At 34.5% G+C, this 15,750-nt stretch overlaps 2 protein-coding genes across 2 annotated transcripts; one reads left to right on the top strand and one right to left on the bottom strand.

Moving 5' to 3' along the window:
* Positions 1-471: 471 nt before the first annotated feature.
* Positions 472-1,819, top strand: LOC131645905 (prefoldin subunit 5-like). The gene is made up of 3 exons (XM_058916098.1): positions 472-846; positions 1,006-1,083; positions 1,619-1,819. The coding sequence occupies exons 1-3, from the start codon at positions 550-552 to the stop codon at positions 1,700-1,702; spliced, it is 459 nt and encodes a 152-aa protein (XP_058772081.1). The 5' UTR covers positions 472-549; the 3' UTR covers positions 1,703-1,819.
* Positions 1,820-10,020: 8,201 nt separating this feature from the next.
* Positions 10,021-15,117, bottom strand: LOC131649206 (anthranilate synthase alpha subunit 2, chloroplastic-like). The gene is made up of 11 exons (XM_058918963.1): positions 14,896-15,117; positions 14,632-14,816; positions 14,339-14,528; positions 13,051-13,202; positions 12,765-12,880; positions 12,396-12,642; positions 12,260-12,316; positions 11,975-12,127; positions 11,238-11,318; positions 10,961-11,047; positions 10,021-10,738 (listed from the first exon to the last, which is right to left on the bottom strand). The coding sequence occupies exons 1-11, from the start codon at positions 15,008-15,010 to the stop codon at positions 10,415-10,417; spliced, it is 1,707 nt and encodes a 568-aa protein (XP_058774946.1). The 5' UTR covers positions 15,011-15,117; the 3' UTR covers positions 10,021-10,414.
* Between the last annotated feature and the right edge of the window lie 633 nt (positions 15,118-15,750).

The following is a 15,750-nucleotide window of genomic DNA, read 5'->3' as shown; positions in this document are numbered from 1 at the left end:
CAATTTACCTACACCATTTATTTTACAAGTTACCACTTTATTTTTGAAGAATCTATATAGATTAAACAAACTTTGAAACAAAGAACATGATATGTGTCAAAGTGTTCTTCATCTTAAACAATAATATTCAAAAGATAAAGCACATGTCCTAGGATCAATCTAGTCGATCCTGAGTAACCAAAGATTTTTTCACAGTAAACGACGGTATAAAAATATTTGACATTGTAAATGCACATTTTTTTTTTAATTTCTAAAAAAATATTAATTATAGTTCTTTTCTCCTGTACTTAAACTTTTTTAATAATTTGTAGTTCATCTTTTTTATTTTAAAATAATTTATAATTATGCATTGAAAAAACAATTTATTTTAGTACAATTAAAAAAAAATCTAAATCGTGTTTCTGAGATATATTAAAAAAATCAATAAATAAATTAAAAAGAAAAGAAAAATAAGTTTATTTTGATGGGGTTCTCTTGTCTGCAATCGAATGAAATCGGAGTTGAAGGGTTTAGGGAGTGAGTTGCGAGAAAGAGAAAGAAATTTCAAAAATGTCTTCCTCGAAGAGCGCGAGCGGCGCCATGACTCTGGAGCGAATGAGCGTCGAACAGTTGAAGGCAGTTAAGGAACAGGCTGATATGGAAGTTAACCTTCTCCAAGACAGCCTCACCAACATCGGCACCGCCACAACTCGCCTTGAGCTCGCCACAACCGCTCTCAACGATCTCTCTCTCCGATCTCACGGCAGTAAAATCCTCGTTCCTCTCACCGCTTCTCTCTACGTTCCCGCTACTCTTCAGGATCCTCATCACGTTCTCGTCGATATCGGAACCGGTTACTTCGTCGAGGTCATACTCTTTCCTTTTCCATTAGATCTGAATCATCGATGAATCCTGTTCATTTTCTTCGTTCTTCGTGTGAGAATTGTTTTGCAGATGCTTTCTTAGGGTTTGGAATTGTTATTGTTTGTTAATTTGATTGAATTGTTGTGTTGATGGTTAAAACAGAAAACGATGCCGGAAGGAAAGGATTATTGTGAGCGCAAAATCAATTTACTCAAATCTAACTTCGATCAACTTGTTGAGGTAATTATCTGCTCTAAATTTGATTTTGATATGTGTTTGCATGGATTGTTTTCGTTATATTTTTACAGTTATACCTAATGTGGTTAATCTATTGGGGAGTATATTTATTCGAATTAGAGTTATTTTAACCTAAATTGATATTTTGTTTAGAAAATGAGATAAATCAAGGTTTTAATAGGTGATTTCAGTTGATACTGATTGCGGCACCTTGCGTTATCGTTTTGTCGCGGCCGCATTTGTGGTATCGGTATCTGCACCTTCCGATATCATTTTCTCGCGGCCGTATTTGTGGTAACGATATCAGCACCTTCTGATATCATTTTGTCGCGGCCGTATTTATAGTAACGATATCAGCACCTTCCGATATCATTTTGTCGCGGCCGTTTTCATTAACAGGCCGTTATTTAAAACCTTGAGATAAACAAATCATCTCACTTCTATTTTCAACTAAACTTTCATTATAATTAAATTGTATTTAAGAATAGACTTGACCTTTTTCAACAGAAAAATTGAATCTGTGTAATTATCAATGTAGGTTGCATCCAAAAAGAAGAATGTGGCAGATGATGCTGGGGTTATTTTACAGGCGAAATTGAAGCAATTAGCATCTTCGTCCTAAAATTAGCTGGTATAGAATTCAATTGCTTTTTTTCTTCCAATGCCTTGTACCATAGAAAATTATGAAAATGGTGTTAGAGTTATTAATGTTATATGTTGTTGAAACTTTTTAAAAGAATTCTGCTATCATTTTGATGCCTCAAAACTATTGAAACTGTATTTAGGAGCTTTAGTCAACCAATGCCAAATTGAAATTTAAAGGTTGCTGTGGAAATAAGCAGTGGTCTTTCAATTACACAAGTCTTTAATTAGAGCATGCGGTTGAGGATTAACAATTCTGTTCACCAATCTCTCTGGTCTACACACTCAAAATCATCATGTATTTTTCTTTCTCAAGTTATGGAGTCTATTTTCTAACCGCTCTTTATTTGCCTTTACCACTTACTATTTTTGGCATGTTCTTATTTCATCATTCGGAATTAGCCTTAGTGAGTCTTTATATTTTTCAAGTTCGCCAATGATTAACAAGTGGAAAGAGATTTCTATGTGTTAACTCAGTGCAGAGAGATGAACAACATATTTGAATCAAGTGAAACACATAAGGTATTAAATTTAGATATGAATAAATCTCGGTCATGGAGCAAATATGCCAGAATTTGGTGCCTAGCATTTTTATGAGTTCTGGGTGGTTGTTTGATCTCAGACAAACTTAATGCCAAAAGAGCATATTGGTTTTTTCTCAGATTTGCTCTAGTTTAACAGATTCTTTATTGGTTTTTCTCAGATTTCCTCTAGTTTAACAGATTCTTTATTGAACATCTTCCATTGATGATTGTCACTATTGTTAAGCCTAAACCCTAAATCTATTAACCTTTTAAAACATCAAGATTAAGTTCTTTGTCTTTCCATTGCTTTGTGAATTTCTCCATAAGTGCATTGAAAGGATATTTACAATGTGCATGTTGCATCACCTCTTACGAACACATTGTTAATCAATTTACAATAACTTCACAAAATTTATGGAAATAATTTACTTACGGGTCATGCTAACGAGTGCCCCAGGGGCACTGGTTAAGCATTCCTAATAAAGAAAATAAGCATATTCAATGCATTGAATATATACAATATTATTTAAAAAAAATTAATTATTTATGTTTTCATGCATTGATTACATATATTTTAGGTAAAAAACAGATCTTTTTACTTTATTAAACAATGGTTAACTTACCTTTTTAATCTCTTAACCAGTGCCCCTGGGGCACTCGTTAGCATTACCCTTTACTTAAAACTTTCTTCAGGTCAAACATGAAGTTTCATTTAGTTTTATCTATCATCATAAAGATCTTTTTAAAGCAATGCCTACAACTTCTTTAAATTATCCATATTTTTCACATTAATTATTGTATGAACAATAACATGAATTTGATCGTTGACATCATAGCCAACCATAGAGAGTAGTTGTCCTCCATAATAATCCTTAAAAAAGCTTGTGTTCCAGCCAATAAATAGCCTACATTATGCCCCGAACCATTAAAAATTGTAGAATGGATCACGGAATTGGAAACATACCAATTTTAACGTTTGATCTCCGGTTACTCTTAAAGATTCATGTTCATAATTTCACATTCTCTCATATTGTTCGATTTCGCCATCCTTTACCAAAAATACTTTGACAGCTTCGGAAATTTTAGAGTCTTCCATATGCACTCAATATTCTTTGTAAGATATTTCACAATCCATTTTTTAGTTGTTTGTTTAGTCTTGAATTTTCTCCCACTAAGATGCTCTTGAATGTTTTCACTTGAAAGTTTCTATAAACTTTTAACTTAAGAACAAAAACAACTCCTCAAGGACATTCAAGCTCCTTACATTTGATTGTGGCTCTCACTTTGTCATTTGCCACCGGTTTTAATTGCAAATATATTAATATTAAAAAGAATCCTAACAAAGATATAAATTAACCACCATAAAGAGTACTGGTGGAACTCCTAAAAAATAACATGAAATAGTCCCCAAAAGAACACCTAGATGCACCAACATAAAAATCCCCAAGCCAAAAGCAAACACCAACCAAGAAGCCTAGAAAGAACACTAGTTGTGCTATTGAAAACCAAGCGAGAAAACTACTAGAGAGAAGTGGATGAGGAAATTCAGAAAAGGTTACATGCACCATAGAAAAAAGCAGTTGACAATCTATCTCTCCCCTAATTACCTAGGCAAAAGATAAGGTTCTGCTCCCAATCAACCTGAGAAAAATCAGCTCCTAGAGAGAATTGGCTGAGGAAAGTCAGCTCCTAGAGAGAATTGGCTGAGGAAAGTCAAAAAAGGTTACATGCACCAGAAAAGCATTTGACAATCTATCTCTCACCTAATTAGCAAGGCAAAAGATTGGATCCTGCTCCCAAATAACCAGAGAAAAATCATCTCATAAAATATGAGAACTAACCCACTTTCAAATCAGACAAATAATAGATGTCATCAAATGATTAACCGTCAAATTCTCACCAAAAAATTACTTTGTTACGCAACTTACAAATTTTTCCTCTTAATGTCAGATCGAAACCAAACCTAAAATCACCTTTTTACCCTGCCCTAATCCTAGAAACAACTCTAACAAATCTAACAAATCTAAGACTATTCCTGGGAGAGGCATAGGCTTACCCACCCAATTAAAAAGCTTCAACCAAATAGTCCAGGCAACCTTGTAGTGAACAAACAAATGATTCGTCGACTCCATTGACTTAATCTTTATTTCTAAGTGTATGGTGTAGTCATTTACCGTTAGTAAATTGTTACATTTCATTTCAAATTCAAGATACACATTCTCATATTGTAGTGCTTCGTTGAATTGTGGATACTATTTCTTATCACGGTTATTCTCAATTATTACATGATGAACTTTTACTCTCGGAGACCTTTCACTTAAAAATCAACAACATCCCTTAATATTTTATCAAACTATGTTTAATAGAAGTGGACATGATTTTCAATTTTAGCACAACATCATTATCAATTAGTGTTTATGAATTAGTGAAGGCGAAAATGTACATAGGAAAGAATAATAATGCTGCGAAGAAACAAATCACAAGAAAAAGAGACGAGAAGCCAACAAAGAAGAAATGGTAAGTGAGGAAGGGGTTAAATAAACTTACGGTTCTTTATATATATATATATATATATATATATATATATATATATATATATATATATATATATATATATATATATATATATATATATATATTTTTTTAATTTTACCTTAATCTATTATATTTATGGGTGACAGCTAACTAGTCACTTCAACGGCTTTAAAAACATCATCAAATTGGTATTGATAAAACTGATATTGACAAGAAAAACCTAATTAAATAATGTTTCATAGATTCTCTATTATGAAATATATATAGTCATATATGTTTTTAAAAGAGTCTCCGAAATCTTACTATTTCGGACTGGCTAGAGAACAATAAATCCATGCACAATACTTCCACCCCATTAGTTCTTGGAGAACATTGCACGAAAGTTCACATTCCATTTCATGTCACAAAAACTTCAAGCGAATATGATGGTCGTTCTCAATGCCATCATGAAAAGGAAGATGGAGACATTGTGATATTACATTGATAGATTCATTAGAGAAGATATGGAGGTCAGAAGGGCTAATGATGAATGTAAACGTTGGATTTATGAAAATTATATGAGATTAAATTGAATGTTTAGAGAGAAGATGGGGTTATAATAAGATGCATAAGCTAAGTACTCTTTATGGCTTAACCATACATTAACTTTGAAGAAGTTATTATCTAAAGAGATTGATAAGAACAAGACATTTGGAAAACTCGAGGACAACAAGCACCGTGAAGAAGGGGCTAAGGAGAGGAACAAATGACACATGTCTCGGTTCTTAGAGTGCACCCCCTTAAATATGTCCAGAAAAAAAGTCCTTCAAAAGTGTGCTAACTCAAAAGTTTAAATAAGCCGAGGTGAAATACCCCTCAAAAGGAGCTTGTACACACTGACAAAACAAAGTATTGCATGCTCCATAAACGTTACAAGCATGGAGTCAACGAGTGTACTCATCTTAAGGATGTAATTGAATACCTTATTACGAAAGAGAACCTTGGTAAACACACCACGGAACATATTCAAAGATGGGATAATGAGAGACACAAGGATTATCAATAAAGAGTAACTAGTATGAGTGAATTTCGTTAGAGTGACACGTTGTCTAATAAAACAATTAGGAGTAAGAACAACGTAATGGAGGACCATAAGAAAATGAATCGTCCCTTCATTGCCTCCATCTCAAGAGAAAGATTCACCTTCATCCACTCAATCGTATGAGATTTCCCACATCCAAGAAAAACATTATAAGAGATTTGTTAAAAGGAAAAATATTGAAATGTTTTATATCATCCAAAAGAAGAAAACAACGTCAGACGAGACCCATAAAATAACCATTACAGATTTTAAAGACAATGAAAGGGTATGAGGCACACCCATTGAAATATTCCCATTGATAATCATGGCCAATTGCGACGTCTCGCGAATTCTCGTTGAAAAATGAAATTCATGTGAAATCATGTACACAAATCAATTCAAGAAATTGAGTTTGAGTAAAAAGTTTAATTCCATATTAGGGAACGTGTTTGTAGGGATTCAACGACAAGGTAACCCTCCCTTAGGGCTTTATAGAGTTGTTGGTCATTTTTAAAGAAATAATAGTAGAAAGGGCTATAAACATTCAACTCTTAGTCGTCCCATGGAGATCCGTCTACAAATACATTCTAGGGAGACACCTCCCTAATGGTATGGAGAAAAGGCTATACTTTTCACCTCAAAATAAAGTACCACAATTCCCAAGAAAGAGTAGTGATGATGTGTGGAAACCTACAAGGAGCCATGTGTTGCCTTAAAGATCTCGAGAGAAGCACAGACGCAACCGTCGTCATGGAGAAAGGGAAGGTAAACGAAGTTAGCTTTTCTGGACCATACCCTTTATACGTTAACGTCATATACTTTGACGCTCATTTAGAGAAAGCTATGTCCAAGTATGACTACAGCCTTGGATTCACCATATTAATATGTTTTTTAGCCTAAAAAATTGACCAAAGTCAATGGATTTAGTGTATATTTAATTACAAGTTAAAAAACTTAAAAGAAGATTTTTCTAAAGCTTGATTCGAATCAAGCATTTTTATGACTCAAATCAGACATCTAGCTAAAATCAGGATTTTGCCAGTAACAATTTGATTCAAATCAGAGATGTGTGTGATTTGAACCACAACTTTCTTTGACTCGAATCATAGACAATTTTGACGAATCATGAAATCCAAACTTCTTTCTAAAACAACCATGATTTGAATCTTGCTTTTGTTTGACTTGAATCGTGAATACCAATCATGATTCAAATCAAAATAGAAACCTCCTCATTTTACAACCTAGATTCAAGTCATTCTTTCTTTTGATTAAAATAATAATCTCATAATTTGATTCTAATCATTTTGTTATTTTCTTCACCTTTTTGTGCCTAACTTCTAGCACCTATATGAATCTTTTAAGTGTCATTTCAAAAAAACATAATAATGTGATAGTCATGGTTGGTTAATTTGAAAGATTATGTTCTCTAACATTAGAGGATATTCAACAAAAAAAAGGAAGTCTCACAATGAGATTATGACAGAGAGATCTAGTGAGATCAACCCATTTTTTTTCAAGAAGCTTTAGAAAAACCATTGAGTTTTCATTTCACAAACACTCTATCTCCTTGATTCAACCTTGGGAAATTTTTTCTAGAATGTTGATATTATGAGATCTAAGTTGTATTGTGTTAGATTCTTTAAATAACATTCATCATCTTCAACTTTATATCAAGAAATCGTTGTTTTGGTGTTCAACTTTAAAGATTGAATGTGAGTGGTAGGTTCAAGGTATATTGAGGAAACTAATATTTTTTTTGGTGAAGTTTTATTGTGTGTATCAGGAAAAATAATCGCTTTTTGTCTATGGTATTTGGTTGTTAATTTCCAACAAAAGAATAGATTTTCTATAATCCATGGAAGACTTCGGTGGGATAGAGTAAAGGTTGTTGCAAAACGAATTTGGGAGTTGTCCAATATTTCTTGTGTTGAACAAACTGTCTGACAAGGAGCCGGTGGGGCTAAGTAAAGATCGTTTCATATTGGAAACATGAAGCAAGATTTTTGTGTCTAGCAAGATTGTTGGATCAACATCATTTAAGATCTTGAATGTTTGCAGTTTGAGTATTTTAATTCAACAAAAGGGAAAGTCATTTTAGATTTTTGCTGACTAAAGCAGTTGACTTGTAGTATTCAATTTGTTGATTATCTGTTGTACCAAAAATACTTGTATATTAAATTTTTAAATAATGGAAGATCTTACCATTTTTAATGTTGAAACTATTAAAGAATTGACTAAACTCTAGCGAGGACGAATTAGTTGAAGCACTATAAATCTGGTGTACATTATTCTTCTCCCTACCTCTTTTATGTTTCCACATAATATCGCATGTTGTAAATTCGTTTATCTTTAGAATATCATGTTATCTAAATCTTTACATTGCTTGTAGTGTTTTATCATATAAGTTTGGGTTTGTGATGTATCTAGTTCATTAATTATTCTATCCCCTAATTATAGTTGTAAAGACTTTAAATTTTGATTGATTTAACCATTGATATAGATCAATTTTGAACTATGCACAAAATTGAGTTATGATCATTGATGAATTTTTTGTCAAAGTAACTTCATTTATCTTGATTGCGTTGATATTTTATTGTCTCATGTAGCTTTGATAGACATCAAAACATGTAATCTTTCAAAATATTCGCAATATTTTTCTTTCGCCTACCACATGTACATCTTTTAATTAAACTCTAATTTTGTAAAAGAAAATGTTTTTGAAAATGGTTTAAGGAGATTCGTCTATTAAACTCCTTTTCTAGACCATTCAATCCCCATATTCTCCTCCAACAACATTATCCTCTACCGTAACTGTTTCCTCCAAAACATCATTGGTTTCCACGACATGCTCAGAAGATGGAACTGGAACAACGGTCTACGAAGGGGTGGCCTTTCCCCTCTTTTCTCTTTTTAGTTATCCTAGCCATGCTACTCATAGTGTTTGCAAAAGAAATAAAACATGTCACAGTACATTATCGATGACAACTCAATAGGGAAGCAATAAAATGACAAGGAAAGACACCATAATCAATCCTCGCCAAAGATCTCATTTTTTTCTCTTTACTACTCACGTCAAGCAACAATCGAGTCTCTAAGAATCAAAGTTTCTTTTTTTGGAAGGTACACCCTCGTGATCAACTTTCATCTCAGATTCAAAGTCGTGTACAAACTCTAGAAGTTTCTTATTTAACCTAAGTTCCTCTTTATTAATCACGTTAAGCAGCAATCGAGTCTCTAAGAATCAAAGTTTTTATTTGGGGGGGTGGGGGGGGGGGGGGGGGGGGGGGACACCCTTGCCATCAAATTTCATCTCACACTCAAAATCGTGTACAAATTCTGAAAGTTTCCTATTAACCTAAATTCCTCGATAGAGAATTTAACTTCTTTATAGATGTACTTATCATAACATTGTGGTCATTTGAAAGAGTGTCTAGCTTTCACAGAGTTGTCACATTTTTCTCATTGTTACTCTTCAACTAGACCTTAAAGGAATTAATGGAGAAGGTGGCCTCCAAGGTATTGCCACATTTCTTCACAAACATCTCTTCAAGGAGATCGCAAAGTGTAATATATGTAGGGAGGTTGAGGGGCATAATGAAGAAGTATTTATTTATGAAGTTATTATAAGAATCCATGTACATTTTTAAAAACTTACGACTCTACCTGAAAGAGACCAATCCTTGAAACTGACCTAAGTTAGCAGACTTCCTCATAATATGGAAGAGGTGGAAGGATTTTTACACAGACTTCCTCATAATATGGAAGAGGTGGAAGGATTTCACACATTTTTTTTTATATTTACACCAGTATTAAAAATATTTCACACACTCAATTAATCGTATGAAATTAAGAAAGGGCAATCTCTAGGTGATTAAGCACGTCAAGAGTGAAATCTTTAAAATACAATGTAACACATAAAAAAATGCATTTGTACATAGAAATACCACGCACAGCTGGTTACATATTCGCATATCAATGCCAGAAGCAGACACCAGCTATTCAGAGGACAACCCTACATCCCAATATGCAAGTTCAAATTTGTCCACCCACGTTGATGTAGAATGTGGAAAAAGGATACCTTCTTCACTGCATCTCCGTTAATATTATGAGACAAAAAAATGACGATCATAAGTCATACATATGATAATTATAATTTTAAAAATAATTCTGAAAATAATATTGATATAAAATATCCAAACATATATTGATAAGAATCGATTTTAATTTTAAGTGTTCATCCAAACATAAATCAATTTACAATCAAACCACTTTTAATCAAAATCAATTCTCTCAAATTCAATTATACCAAACGCAAAACCAAACACCTGTTCATTTCTTTAATTGATTCATTCAACTTCACTCCCTAGATGGTATTGTTGCGCCACAGCTAAAGTAACAAGATGGGAATAAATGGTAAACAAGACTTGTATTTTCCTTTTATAACACAAAATGGTTTCCAGGATTCTCCCAGAGGTTGATGATAAAAATCCCATAATCTGCCTTCCAAACTTCCCCGCGCAAATGTCTGTCAATTATCAAGGTGCATTGCAGATGGTGGATGATCCCAAATCATTCATTTGTCAACAAATGAAGATTCTGCAAGATCAATGGCACGTGCAAGGGCTGCAGCTTTGTTCTCGCATTCTCTTTGCTCATCAGCTGGATCACTGTCAGCCACAATTCCAGCTCCTGCCTGGAGATGGGCAACCCATTCTCTGCGTTTGTTCCTATCTTTGTAGGAGTACATTGTGTCAAAACGAGTATTAGTAGGGAAAACTATGGTCCTCAGAGCAAGGGCAATGTCCATATCACCAGAAAATGATATGCCTCCAAATCCGCCACTGTATGGCCCACGGCTTGCCACTTCCAACTGATCAATCAACTCCATGGCTTTAACCTGTTTTACAGCAGAGCTAATGAGAATATTTAGGAATAAGGAAGTCAAATCAAGGCTGAATCTTGTAGTTCTCAGAATGTTTAGGGACAAGAAGAATTGATAATCTCCACCTGCCACTTTTTTTCTTAGCAAAAACAATCCAGAATTGAAGGGAAGTGCCAACCATACCAGAAACTACATCAGGAAGAAGAAGAGCCTATAGAAATCCAGGGTATAATTTACCTTTGGTGCTCCGCTAACTGTACCAACAGGTAACGCCGCCCGCAAAGCATCCCAGCTTGTTAAGCCATCTAATAATTCCCCAGTGACCTGTAAACACAGGCACAATTTTCTATTATGCAAAGATAAGCTTTTAAACTAAATGGAATCTAGTAAAACCAGGAGGGACTCTAGCTCACTTGATTCCATACTATTCAATTTTCTGGCTGCAATAGTGAACAACGCAGTTTAATTCTATTTACTTATTCCAAATTATTATAATTTGCATTAAAGAACTTACTGTAGAACTTATGTGCATAACATGGGAGTAGCGCTCAATATTCATAAGTTTTTCAACCTGGACAGATCCGGGTTTGGAGACCTGCGTATTCATACAAAGGATTAAGAAACACACATAATCTGCATAGAGTGTAAAAAAATTAGGATCATACAAAACCAAACAGTGAATCAGCTATGGAATGCATATCTATAACCACAGCATATATATGACACTGTAATGAAATTTTGACTCCTTCAAGAAGGTGCTTGAAATTTGACTATGCACATATCAAACAATGACCTCCGTTCAAAAGCCTAGTGACAAAATGGGACATGAGTGATAATATTTGAGTGAGAAGAACCATTCTTGATCATTAAATCCAGTGAACACAAAGACAAGTAACCTTTTAAAGTGACCATGTGACCATTTTAAGAATTATTTTTGACCATCCATGTAAGATCCAATGGTCAAGAAATGCTATTGTCATCTCACACAGTAAAACACTCCATTGCCCTAATATGTTCGAGTACACTTTTTTTGGTAATGTTTACGAGTGGCAACAAATTTCAGTTATGAGTGGTTTAAGAATCTGGGAGTAATGTCGATTATTATTCGTGTAAGGGTAAGCTATCTTTCTTTTTCATCTCTGTTCATGACATTTTATTTGCATTTAGATCAAGTATTTCTAGTGAACATTAATAATGCAAGAACTTTCTATGAAATAAATGATAATAAGCCTGGAGTTGAAAGCAATCTACCTTTCCAACATCATTTCTCCCCAAATCAACTAGCATTACGTGCTCTGCACATTGTTTTTCATCATTCAAAAGTTCTTTCTCTAACATGATATCTTCTTTCGGTGTTTTCCCTCTTCTAACAGTCCCGGCAAGAGGCCGATTGGTGATTTTTCTCTGCCAACAAAGATACGAAATAGTAAATTTGTTTGATCTAAAATGGAGTTCATAAAAGAGCTAATGAACAAGAAAAAGGCCAAGTATAATTATATCTGAAAATTATTCTGAGTAATTGTTGCACAAGGTTACCTTCTTCACCCGCGTAAGAATTTCTGGACTTGAAGCAACCAAAATACTCCCTCTGGCCTGATACCAGTATTTATTTCAACAAGTTAACCTTTGCATGCATACTTGAAAAAAACTATATCAGACAAAATGGGCAAACCTGTAAATATGTCATGTATGGACTAGGATTAACAATTCTCAGTGCCCTGTAGACTTCAAAAGGGTCTGCAAACGTTCGGCGCTCAAACCGCTGACTTAGCACAATTTGAAAAATATCACCAGCCAATATGTGCTCCTTGGCCTCCAATACTGCCTTCTTGTATTCCTCATTTGTCATGTTTGACAGTTCCAGTTTAGGACCAAAGAGGCTAGTGATTAACTTTATTGAACCTGCAGGCAGCCTTGGGCTGAAAGTGAAAACAATAATTGTAAATACAGAAATGAAACTGTACGCAGACAGAAGGCATCCCTAGCCTTGATTTAGAATGTTAATCCAAGATGAAAAAAATGGGAAAAACAGTTTACTCACGCAATTATATCATGCACCCTAGATACTAGAGTTTCCAGCCTGTCCATTCCATCATTGAGGGCTTTTTCAGCAGAAGAATATCGATCTAACCGAACCCAATGAATCACAAATGCTTTCTGGGTGGAACAAAGTCAAATAAGAAAAATTGGAATACTCTTCTGGACCAAATCGGTAAATGATTTCAGTTCACACACACACAATTAAGTTACATATTGAACCAGAATTTTCTTAAATATGAATCAAGTAATCAACTCATTCAGATACCACGTGATAAATATAAACGTACCTTTTCAACATGGTCAAACACAATGACATTATCATAAAGGCCCAGATGAATATCAGGAAGGTTTCTGTCATCTATGGGAGCATTTTCAAATGGAAGTTTCTTCCTTTCTACATAGCGCATTGTATCATACGAGAAATAACCAACCCAACCACCTGCGAAAAGAAATTGATGCACAATCAAATAAAATAGGAAATTTATAACAAAAAATTTTCAGGTTCATCAACGCAATATTCAATTCTCTCCTAGAATGTTGAATTGAATTAAAAAAAAATCCTCTCTAGCATGTGAAGAAAGTATTTTAGACCATTTCATTTTTAATTTGGCATATGAAGGTACACTTGTAAGTTGAAAAATAAATCAAGTATAACCAGTATACACTTTGTGAAGGTACAATCCACTCATTACAGTCAACATTAAATCGCAAAAAGGAAAGTAAAGCTAATAGAAAATACGAAAGGAAAGATAAGAAGTGAGCATAACATGACCACTGAATATGGCTTTGCATACCAACAAAACTATGAAGGCAATTTCTTTGGTAAGCCACTCTGACAAACCACTTTGATCGGTAGTCAAAGCGCTCCACCATGGATCAGTGCTTAGAAATAGTTTGAAAGTCCAATACAACAAACGACAATTTCCGAAATTATAAGATTATATTTCACCCTTCCAAACGTATTTGACCGATGTCGAATTTTCAAAAACAAGAAAAATGAATATTTGTGCTTCAAAACTCAACTCATACTCGTTTTCTCATGTTTGTCATTCTGACATCAATCATGTCATGTCACCATCTTATCTGGGAGAACGATGAGGACGGTGAGCTTCAACTTTTACTTACAAGAGGCTCATCGTTTCAGGCAGTGTAGTCAAGATCGAGTGTTGTATCGTAAGATCGTACATGCTAAGGATGCATGAGAGTGCTACGATCAGAGAAATATCGTTTTCGTCGATCGAGCTTTTTGAAAACGTGTTGGGGTTTCTTTTTTTTGTATATATTACAATTTTCATGTTTTTATGTGCATGTGTGTGTACATATGTAAGAAATTACCATTTTTCTCTTCAGTATGATCTTACGTGCCGTGCTAACAATCCGAGTTTTACAGTCTTTCACTAGTTGATCGATCCTACTTAAGATCCCGTGCTTGACTACATTGGTTTCAGGTGATTTTTAAGTAGTGGTCCACCATAGAACCCACCAAAATTAAGGCATAATCACACACAACGAACAGAAACACCACACATAGTAAAATTATACAACAAATAACAATTAACATTGCATTTCATATACCACAAAATGCTTCAGGAAGATCATCAATGAGTTGAGGCTTCCACTTCTCCATAATCCTCCGCGGAATCACCAAAGGATCCAGCGCAATCTCCTCCGTCTTTAACCCTTCCTCATGGTCCATTATAGTAACCCTATTCTTTTTCGCCACAATTTCCATACACGGCTGAGCTCCAACCACACTATACCTTCCCTAACACAATCCAACAAACACACCACATTTTCACAACAAAAATTGAACAATACAAAAAACAAAACAAAAAAAAGCATAAACAGTGAAGTAGTTTACGCCTTACGGCACTGGAAATCTGAAGACCAGGCTCAGCTGATTCAAAGAGAAAGCTAGGAGCGTCTCTTTCATCTTCTTTGACCAAACACCGGTAAGCGAGAACCGGAGTTAGATGATCGGAGAATATGCAACGGTATAACGGAATCACGTTTCCGTTCTTCGAAGCTTCTAGAAACTTCGCTGCATTGTCAACTGAAAAAAACGAACAGTTTTGGATAGAAAAAGAAGAGAAGAAAAGTGAAATGTGGAATGAGGAGAAAATTGTAATTACCTAGAGGAAGAGATTGAGCGGTGCATCTAATTGGACGGAAGTTCGACCTGGATCTGGAAACTGATAAGTTTGAGAACGATGGGGTTGTGAAGGATATGGCTTTCAGCATCGACATTCGTTACGGTGTGTGAGTGAAGGTTCGGTGGAATTTGAAACTGAAAAGTGTAAGGAAAGGTACAGTACAGTGTAAGTCGTTGACAAGTGACGGTTTTGACACGTACCGTGGAACGTGTGACGCCGCCTATACAGTCTGATTGGTTGGGCTGGGCTGGGCTGGGCTGTCCATTTGATTTTGGGCTATCCTATATGGAGGAATCTTCTTTCCACCCCTACACAAAGAAATCATGTTTAAAGTTTTTTTTTTTTACAGCATTGAGAGCAACTCTACATGAAGATACTGATGATATTAAGTAGAATAGAGGTGTTCACAATAGATTATCTTTACTGCGATATCTCTACAAGAAGTTTGTTATGGGGACAAGTTTGAATTTGCTACGAGGACATTCCTTTACACTTGGTCAGGTGCACCACTATTACAAAAAAAGCGCGACATTTGATAAATGCGACATATGTTGAGTTGTTACATGGGGGATGTGTTGATGTGCATAAGGTATATCCTTATGCACGGTGCATAAATATTCAAATACTGCTTATATTACTCAAAGTATTATATTTATTACTCAAAGTAATATACAGATTACTTAAAATAGTATAAATATTACTCAGAACAATGAATATATTACTCAAAATAGTTAAAATTCGATATTACTCAAAATGGTGTAAATATTACTCAGAATAGTGTACTCATTACTCACAATTAATAATTACTCATAATTAATAGATGTGTACAAATAA

Source organism: Vicia villosa, linkage group LG2 (genome assembly GCF_029867415.1).
Source record: "Vicia villosa cultivar HV-30 ecotype Madison, WI linkage group LG2, Vvil1.0, whole genome shotgun sequence".
NCBI classification, from domain to species: Eukaryota; Viridiplantae; Streptophyta; class Magnoliopsida; order Fabales; family Fabaceae; genus Vicia; species Vicia villosa.
Note: the sequence above shows the minus strand (reverse complement) of the source record. Positions and strands in the feature narration are given on the sequence as shown.